Source organism: Cheilinus undulatus, linkage group 1 (assembly GCF_018320785.1).
Source record: "Cheilinus undulatus linkage group 1, ASM1832078v1, whole genome shotgun sequence".
Taxonomy (NCBI): Eukaryota; Metazoa; Chordata; class Actinopteri; order Labriformes; family Labridae; genus Cheilinus; species Cheilinus undulatus.
The window spans coordinates 13,382,783-13,391,826 of record NC_054865.1 but is presented as its reverse complement, the minus strand read 5'-3'; the positions used below and the strand labels follow the sequence as shown (position 1 = coordinate 13,391,826).

At 36.6% G+C, this 9,044-nt stretch overlaps 1 protein-coding gene across 1 annotated transcript; it reads left to right on the top strand.

The window, feature by feature from the left end:
* Positions 1 to 138: 138 nt before the first annotated feature.
* mrps11 (mitochondrial ribosomal protein S11) lies at positions 139 to 8,908 on the top strand. The gene is made up of 6 exons (XM_041785052.1): positions 139 to 308; positions 510 to 614; positions 1,803 to 1,901; positions 3,181 to 3,310; positions 6,071 to 6,136; positions 8,718 to 8,908. Exons 1-6 carry the CDS (start codon positions 232 to 234, stop codon positions 8,823 to 8,825), a joined length of 585 nt encoding a protein of 194 aa, XP_041640986.1. The 5' UTR covers positions 139 to 231; the 3' UTR covers positions 8,826 to 8,908.
* The last annotated feature ends 136 nt before the right edge of the window (positions 8,909 to 9,044 follow it).

Genomic DNA, 9,044 nt, shown 5'->3' with positions numbered 1-9,044 from the left:
TGAATATTCAGTATATAAATTTATCAAAAACAATGTTTTCCAATAAAGTCGGTAAGGGGAAATATAATTCTTAGTTGCAACAGTATTGTATTTTTTTCGCGGACACCCCTCTCAAAAAGAAAATCTATAATGGTCTAATCCAGGTTTGGAAACCTGTCAATGTCACGTTTGTAGTGTGTTAAACTGATGGCTTTCGGTGGTTAAATACTTTATTTTTTATATATAATTAACATGTATCACTTAAACTGTGTATTAGTAAATTCTGTGAGAAGCGTGTGTCGACAGCTGGCTGCCAACGGAAGCGCACTGTGAGTGTTTTTAATGGCCATGTTTTACTCATAAAGGCTAACGGCTAATCCTGCATGGTGATGTATACCACCCCCTATGTATTTGTACATAATGTTCAGATGACACTTATGGTGAATATAAAAGCAGAATATTTTTATGTAGTCTACAGGAAAGTCACAGAGGAATATGAAGATGGTATTATTGTCATCTTGTGTTCACAGATGTGGAAACAGTGGGCTACAGAGAGCATTATGTACCAGCACAGTGAGACATCAGGAGACTGCAGCATCAAGCACAGACTCACAGAAAACATCCAAAGACTTCAGGTTAGTAAACCCACATTCAACACTCATGCTTATATAAGGTTGGCATGATACTAGAACTATTAACTTGATTCGATACTGTTAAAATTTGACGATATGAAACAACAAAAACCAAAATCAAGTCAAACTGACTGTGTACTAATTAGTTGGAAATCGTTTGATACCAAAATCAAAGTTCCTGCGGATCTTTGAGGAGTCATATAAAATCTTAGATCGGACCTTTGAAATTTAAGGCCATAAAAAGTCTTATTTTTACCTAGGTATCTCTAACAGCTGTTAGAGATTTTACATTGGATATGTCACTTTGACGAAGATGTGTCTTTAGTCAATCATCATCATCATTCAATCAAAATTAACAAACTTATTTTATTTTGGTGAATCTGCTGTTTATACTATTTAATGTTTGATTTTTTTACATTCAATTGTTACTTTCAAAAGTCTTAATTTTTCATGTGTAAAGCAATAAACATAATTATCTCACTTAATTTGTGTTTCAAATTAAACTACTCAGTCTTGAAATGACTGTAAAGCTTTATCAAGGAAGATGCATTCTTTTTTGAGATAACTTTGTAACTGAATTTCCACCACACATTGTTTCATTAAAATTCACTGGAGTTCAGTGTAGGATGCTGAAAATCAAATATGGGCATTTATGACCTAAAAAGTTATTTTTTTTTCTATGTCCTTTCTAAATCAAAGCATTTCATCAGAAATTTCAGCCAAGGCCGTGTGGATGATAAAATCTTGCATGCCTTTTAATTGTGATCATTTGCTGTGAAATAAGGTGGTATTATTTTTTCTCAGCTAAGGTCTTTAGAGATCTTGAATTTTATTTTTAAAAGTCTGTGCTGGAGCCTTAAAAATGTTGCCAACTTGGACAGCATGCAAAAGTTTGTTTGCAATTTTTGATGAGTTAATTTCTCTCCAGTTCATCTTTGTGATGAACTAAATAAAGTTTAATACAGCTTTAATGTTTCTATGATACATTATTTCATTAAAGTAACACACTGTATCATTTTATGTTATCAAACGGTATTAAAATGTTGTCAAACTCTTATGTGTGCCTGTATTATTCAACATTCATTTTTTTTTTTCCTTTTTAACTTATCTGTTTTGCTTTCTTAATAAAAAAACACCTCACTTCAATACAGAGCAGATCAATGAGATATTAACCTCTGTTTAATCCTACAGCCATGTTCCTCCTCTGCCTGGTCAGGAGAGTTCACTCAGATGGGCAGGGAAGAAGTTTGAAGAGTTACCTATCATTCACATTAAAGCCACGTACAACAAGTAAGTAGAGACTGGACATCTCATTCATTCAACAAGATGATTTCAGTTGTGCTTTTAAGTTTTAGTTATTTACAAAAGTCACAGTGTTAAAAACAACAAAAATATGAATTCAGTTAAATAACAAAATAAAAGACATTTGATAAATAAGCTTAGGCTATGAATGCTGTAGTGTCGTGGTTCTCAGCTGGTGAGTCTGGACCCAAGAGTGGGTCAGGGATGTCTGCTTTTGGATAAGAAAACTTGCGACAAAAAGTCTATATTGTGCAGTAACTTGTAGGGAGAAGTAGGGAGGTGGTAGGACTAATGCTGGTTGCCATTCACCATTTAAGATAAAGGAGTACAAATGTTGAGTCTGGTTTTTGGCTCCAAGCTCAGCAGGGTGTGATGTAGAAATGACACGAAATACATAAAATATGCTTCTCATTCTGGAAAATAGGATTTAAGTGGGTTGTGAAGCCATCCAGAATAAAAATAGTTCAACATTATCACTACTAAACTACACCATCACTACTTGTGCTATCACTACTTCATTCTGTGTTAAAAGAAATTAAGTGGCTGGATTTTTTTTTTTTAAATTAGGGTCAGGATTTGTGGTTATGAAGGTAGGGCTACACTGATTGAAAACCACAGCTGTAGTGTGCGACAGTGGTTTACTTGCTTCATTCTTGCCCCAATAAATTAGAACATGTGAAATAGTTCATGTTAAGTATAAATAAATTGAGAGAAATTAAATAATAATGCCAAATAATGAAAAGGATCAATTGAAACAAAGAAGAAAAGAAATGAATATAATTCAAAAGCATAGTTTAAACAGTTCAGTGTTGATAGGGATGACATGCGTCATATATAAAACCTATTCAGACACTTTTAGTGTTGCACTTCTGTAATTTTTAGTAGGACCAGAAGGAAAAATAGAAAATAGACACAACAGAAAATTTTCTGCTGATTTTATGTGTCCATTTAGGAAGGAAATTATTTATAGTTCTAAATCAGAATTAAAAGCAATGGATCCGTAAAGAACATTTTTCTAAATAATAAAAATACAGACAGTCAGACAGATAATGATACTCTATCCATCCTGAAGGAAATTCAAGTAATTTAGTGATGTTTTTGCTAATTTTTATTAGCATTTACATGATGCAGTCAAAGTGCCTCTTTGGAACATCTAGCTTTTCCTCAGTATGACAGTTTGTTTAATTTGTATTTTTGACTGTAAGAAGTAAAGCGTGCCTGTCAGTTGTGCACCAGTGACCCAGTAAACTGTCTTGTTCTGAACCAGCACACACATCCAGATGACAGACAGCGAGGGGCAGTCTCTGGTCAGGACGTCCTGTGGAACAGAAGGCTTCAAAAATGCCAGGAAGTCAACACCCGTTGCTGCTCAGACTGCAGGAATCTCTGCTGCTGCGGTGAGTTCTTACATATTACTGTGACACAGAACCTCAGGTCCGTATCAGTGGTTGGATTACTACAATACCTGCATTTCAAACTTGGATTTGATACTAGTAAAAATTAAACAATATTTATGCCTGGTTTGTAGCACAGACACAAATATAAAAGTCCTAACAGCATAATGTTGGAACGGTCTTGTTTTGTTTTGTTTTGAATTACCAAACGTTGCAGACAAACCCCTGTAGACTGTCTAAATTGCACAAATATACTGGCAGTGTGGTGCAATTTAGACAGTGCTTCATTCCTCTCGATTTGCTTTTAAGCAGCTTAACCCTTTAAAGCCTGTTGTATCATTTGATACATACTTTTATGAAACCTCTATCTCATCAATGGGACCAATAAATTAACAAAAAAAAAAAACCTGAATACAATCTGATCAATGATAAAAATGCCCTCAATTGGATTATCAGTCACCAAAAACACCTAATGTATCAAACGAGATACAAAAATTATATATTTTAAATTTAATGGAAATTTGGATTTTTTTGGATTTCAGTAGAAAGTGAAATAAACATTTCAGTTCCCAAAAAAATGAGCATTTTCTGGCTATAATTAGTGTTTTCAGGTTTTAATGGGTTAAGCAGAGCTGCCTTCGTTCTCTGTGGCATAGTTTCACCAAGATGTTGGAAACATTCCTCAGAGATTTTGGTCCATATTGACATGATAACATCACACAGTTGCTGCAGATTTGTCGGCTGTACATTCATGATGTGAAGTTACCATTCCACCACATCCCAAAGGGGCTCTATTGGATTGAGATCTGGTGACTGTGGAGGCCATTGGAGTACAGTGAACTCGTTGTCATGTTCAGTAAACCAGTTTGAGATGGTTTGAGTTTGGTGACACGGGGCATTATCCGGCTGGAAGTAGCCATCAGAGGATGGTACACTGTAGTCATAAAGGGATGGAGATGGTCAGCTTTAATGTTGAGGTACGCTATGGCGTTTAAACGATGCTAAGCTGGTACTAAGGGTCCCTCAAGCATGCCAAGAAAATATCCCCCACACCATTACACCATCACCAGCCTGAACTGTTGATACAAGACAGGATGGATCCATGCTTTCATGTTGTTTACGCCAAATTCTGACCCTACCATCTGAATGTCACAGCTGAAATCAAGACTCATCAGACCAGGCTACATTTTTCTGTCCACACAGCTGCCGCTTACTGGGCATTTGGGACCTTTCTCTGTAAACCCTAGAGACAGTTGTGCAGGAAAATCTCAGTAGATCAGCAGTTTCTGAAATACTTGAAGCAGTCTGTCTGGCACCAACAACCATGCCACGTTCAAAGTCACTTAAATCCTCTTTCTTCCCCATTCTGATGCTCGGTTTGAACTTCAGCAAGTCGTCATGCCCAAATGCATTGAGCCGCTGCCATGTGATTGGCTGATTATCTATTTGTGTTAACAAGCAATTAAACAGGCGTACCTAATGAAGTGACTAGTGAGTGTACAATCTCCACTCTGTCAGTATCAAAGCATAGCAAAACTTTAAGATAACTACTGAGCTTTTGTCATGTTTTTATCCAAAAGCCCCCATCAGTGAAAGAGGAAGCAGAGGTGGACCATTCAAATTCACAAGTCAGCAGATGCTAAAGTTTCTTGAGTCCTTTTTTCATCTCATAAGAATGCAAAAGTAACAACGATGTCACCTCCCAATAAACAGAGCAGAGAAGAGGCAACATCCCAGCTGAACAAACGTGGTGTCAACATTTCAGTACCTTTACCATTGTATTTGTGCTTTTTAGACAGTGTGCAGATGTTAACTTACAGGTTTTTGCTACCCAGTGCCCAACAATGGTTAATGGCACCCAGAGTTCTGTACCCAGAGTTCTGTACTGGTTTGTTGTAGTACTGAAACAGACATCAGTATCCTTTGATTTTTTTCTGAACACACATCAAATACAAAAATTCTGGTACTTTATCATCCCCTACCCCTTCATCAAAGCAGGCCTTCTTTTAATGAACAAATACTGGTGAAGACCATTTCTTTCTTTCTTCACCCTGTGTAATATGGGTAATGTGTCTGCCCTCAATAAGGGGCTGTGACAGAGTGCAGCAGGAAGTGTTAAGTGCTTATTTTGACTCTTTGTTAGCCTGATTTATGTGGACTGCTGGCTAACAGGGTTAAGTTAACACTGACTCACAGGGTGAGAAATGAAGTGTTTAATCGTGGTGCCTTGTAGTCTTTTGTCAAATTAGTGCATGTGTGAGATAATTGTCAACGCTGGCTTTTTTATTTGGTGCTGTAGAGCTGAAAATGAGCATGCAGCAACCATAAAGCACCCTGTCAAGTTTTTCTCTTCTATGGATGATAAAGTAGGGCTGCAAGTATGGGTTGTTTTTTTCTATCTTTTGGAATATTTTTTTTTTATGTAGCAGATAGATTAAAAGTGAAGGGAAGTATTGCAACCAAAGTTTGTCAGAACTAAAAGTTTTTATTTTTCTGTTTTCAGAGCCCAAACCACACGATGATAACAGACAACGATAAAGCAGCAAATCTATTCAGTAATGCTAGCACTTCCTAATAATTATTGTTTGAGAACTAAAGCTCTGTTCCTTAGTTTAAAAAGTATAAAGTTATAAAGAAAGTTTTGCTTTTTTTTCTTGGTTTTTCCACTGAAGTGGACTTTAAGGGATCCACTGATTGATCCGTCCATTAACAGCTAAAATGCCTGAAGACATGAATCCGCTCTCTGTCTCTTCCTCTGAACAGAAAGCCACAGCAAAGGGAGTGACATTTGTCCGAGTCGTGGTCAAAGGTCTCGGTCCTGGACGTCTGGTGAGTTAAAAAAATAATTAGATTTGATTTGTAATTTTTTTTTTTTTTTTTTTTTTTTTTTTTTTTGTGCATTAATGCTTTTTGATCCTATTACAGTGCATCTGCATGCCCTGAAACTATTGTTAATCTTATCAGTCAACCTTTTGGAAATCATGTAAACTGCTTTTGTTTGTTATTATAATTTGTTTTACATTAAGCACAGGCAAAAATTGCATCAGCCTTTGCAGGCAAAGGCTCAGCAGTAAAAAGCAAGAAAAACAGGAAAATCTCAGAGCAATAAAATTAAAGACACAGTAAGTGCATTTGAAATAGACAAGAACCAGGACAAGGCAAAAGCAGTAAAAATAGACGGATGCCAAAATTACTGAACTAATTTTTATACTCAATAAAAGTTTAATATTATTTGAAGTTCTCAAAAGGAAATTACTTGATAAGAGTAGGAAACACAGTAATAAGTATATTTCTTGGTTGTGCCTTCAATAGAAAAGTTTATGGAAGGACAGTGTTTATTATTTAGGCATAATTCTCATCCAAAAATACAGTCTAATGTTTAAAGGAGCAGCTATAGGATAAATAATTAGAGTTTATCTGTTTTAGATGTTAGCCTGAAAACTTGACAGTTAAAAACAAATACATCTGGTCTTTCTCCTTAAAACAATATCTAAATAATCATTTTGTTTCATAAATCATTTTTGAATCAGTAACTCATTAAACACTGTAACAGTGTTTTTAATGTGTCCTCTAATTAAGATGTTTTTTTACTAACAACCACTATTAGAGACTGAAACCAAACTCATGTTTCTGTATCAGGCAAATATAAACCGGATCTATTATCCTTATGTCAGCACATTCTCTCTTTCCCCCAATACTCTCCAAAACCTTTTACAGACCATATGATTCAGAAAAACAAAGCTCTGGTTGATTTCAGCAAAAGATATCTTTACAGTTTGTCCATCAGTGCACATTCTTACTTGACAGTGCACATTACCTTTAACAATCTCTGCTGCCTGCAGATTTGGTCAGATTCAGATGACTTTATTTATCCCAGAAAGAAAATTAAATTTCACAGTTGCCAAGTCTTATTAAAAGAAAACAAGACACCACAAGGAAACAAACAGATGCAGCAGCATTTGGACGACCATATTCACATCAGTGACAACAGACCAGCAGATACACAGGGTCATAAATGAAAAAATGGAGGCACTATTAATACAACACCCTAAATATATTTAAAATAAATAAAGACATGCATAAACCTTAAAGGTTACCCAAGCTTGCTCTGACCAAAAATCAATCAATAAAATATTCTGTCATGATTTCACAGCCTGATTGCTGACAGAATAAAGGAGTTTGAGTGTCTGCTGTTTTCAAGCTACCGGTTGATAAAAGAGGCACTTTGAATAGTCTTATCCCAAGCGGCAACTTCCAGTCCTGAAAAATGAAGCCAATGCGGAAATGCAAAAAGTTGCAATACAGCAAGTGTCCACTTGAGGCTGGCTGCAGGAACACCGGCAGTCCCGTCTGAACACTTGTTGAACAGCTGTTTTTTACACTAGGAACAAACTGGTTTACAGCCTGGTTCAAAAAACCAAACGTGTCTCATTAGCTAATGTCTTCATGTGCTCTCACTGTACGGGGGGTGAATTTTTTTGTACCACAGTGGTTTCGATTAGCTGATGGGAAGTTGAGCTTAGTGGCGGGCTGTATATAATATCAATCCAAAGTTTGGTCCACCTATTGTAAGCAGACAGCTGACGTCACACAGGGTTTGTCCAATTCTTTCTACAGTCTGTCTTATCCATGCAAACTTGTCTCTGCTCTTGCACAGAGCCAGGCAGCTGTGCTCTAATCATAAAGTCAACGTAAGGTCAAGGGACAGGCTAATAGCATAAGAGCTTTCCTCTGTTCAGATTGTAGCTTTTTTTTTTTTTTTAATCTGACAGGATTGTATTTCTCGAGTGGGAGTGGCTTCACCTCATTCAACTGCTACGCCCACACCATCCTGGAGCAGATTTACTGCCTCATTTTTCATGATTTTGAAGCTCAATTTTATAAACTTAGAGATGTTTTATTTGACTGAAATTTGACCTGAGGGTTCATAACACAGTGACCTGTCATACAAAAAATCTAAATACAGATTCATTATCATTTACAGGGTCTTTAAGTTTCAATTCACTGTTTTCACTATATAAGATGTCTTTTGTTTACTAATCCCCAGTTAAATCCAGATCAGTTTCCAAAATCCTGTACTGTTCAGGCTAAAGTATGCCTTTTTTTAGATATTTAATCACAAAAGCCGCCTTAAATTTATTTAGAATGTAGACAATATTAAAGGGTATATTATGACAAAAGGATAAAACGAAATCATCTTTTGCTATTTTTATTTCTGACCTGCCCTGCTGTGATTTATTATTGCAAGTGTGTCTCCAAATAAAGCTGTCACTGCATGAAGAAATGACCTCTAATTAATTTCAGTCCTTTCATAATGAGGATCATTTAAGGCCGTTTAAGGGGCCACACACATCTTGATCTGCTCCCATTAGCTTTGTTGATGAATGAATGTGCTTTCTCTGTTGTGCAGTCTGCGATCAAAGGCCTGACAATGGGCGGCCTGGAGGTGGTATCGATCACTGACAACACCCCTGTGCCACACAATGGATGCCGCCCACGCAAAGCCAGAAGGATGTGACCTCAGCAAAGACTGAAAGCAGGAGGAAGAACCAGGAGGAAGCCGTGTGTTGTAATGTGCTAATAAAGTGTTTTGTTGTCTAACTCTCTGGCTCTGAGCTGACCTTACATAATTCATTTGAGGAAATAATTGCAGATGGTTATGGTTAGTAATGAGCAGAGAGCAGGTGCCTCCGTCCTCCACTGCGACTGTTGACACATGAATAAACCTTCAGTATCA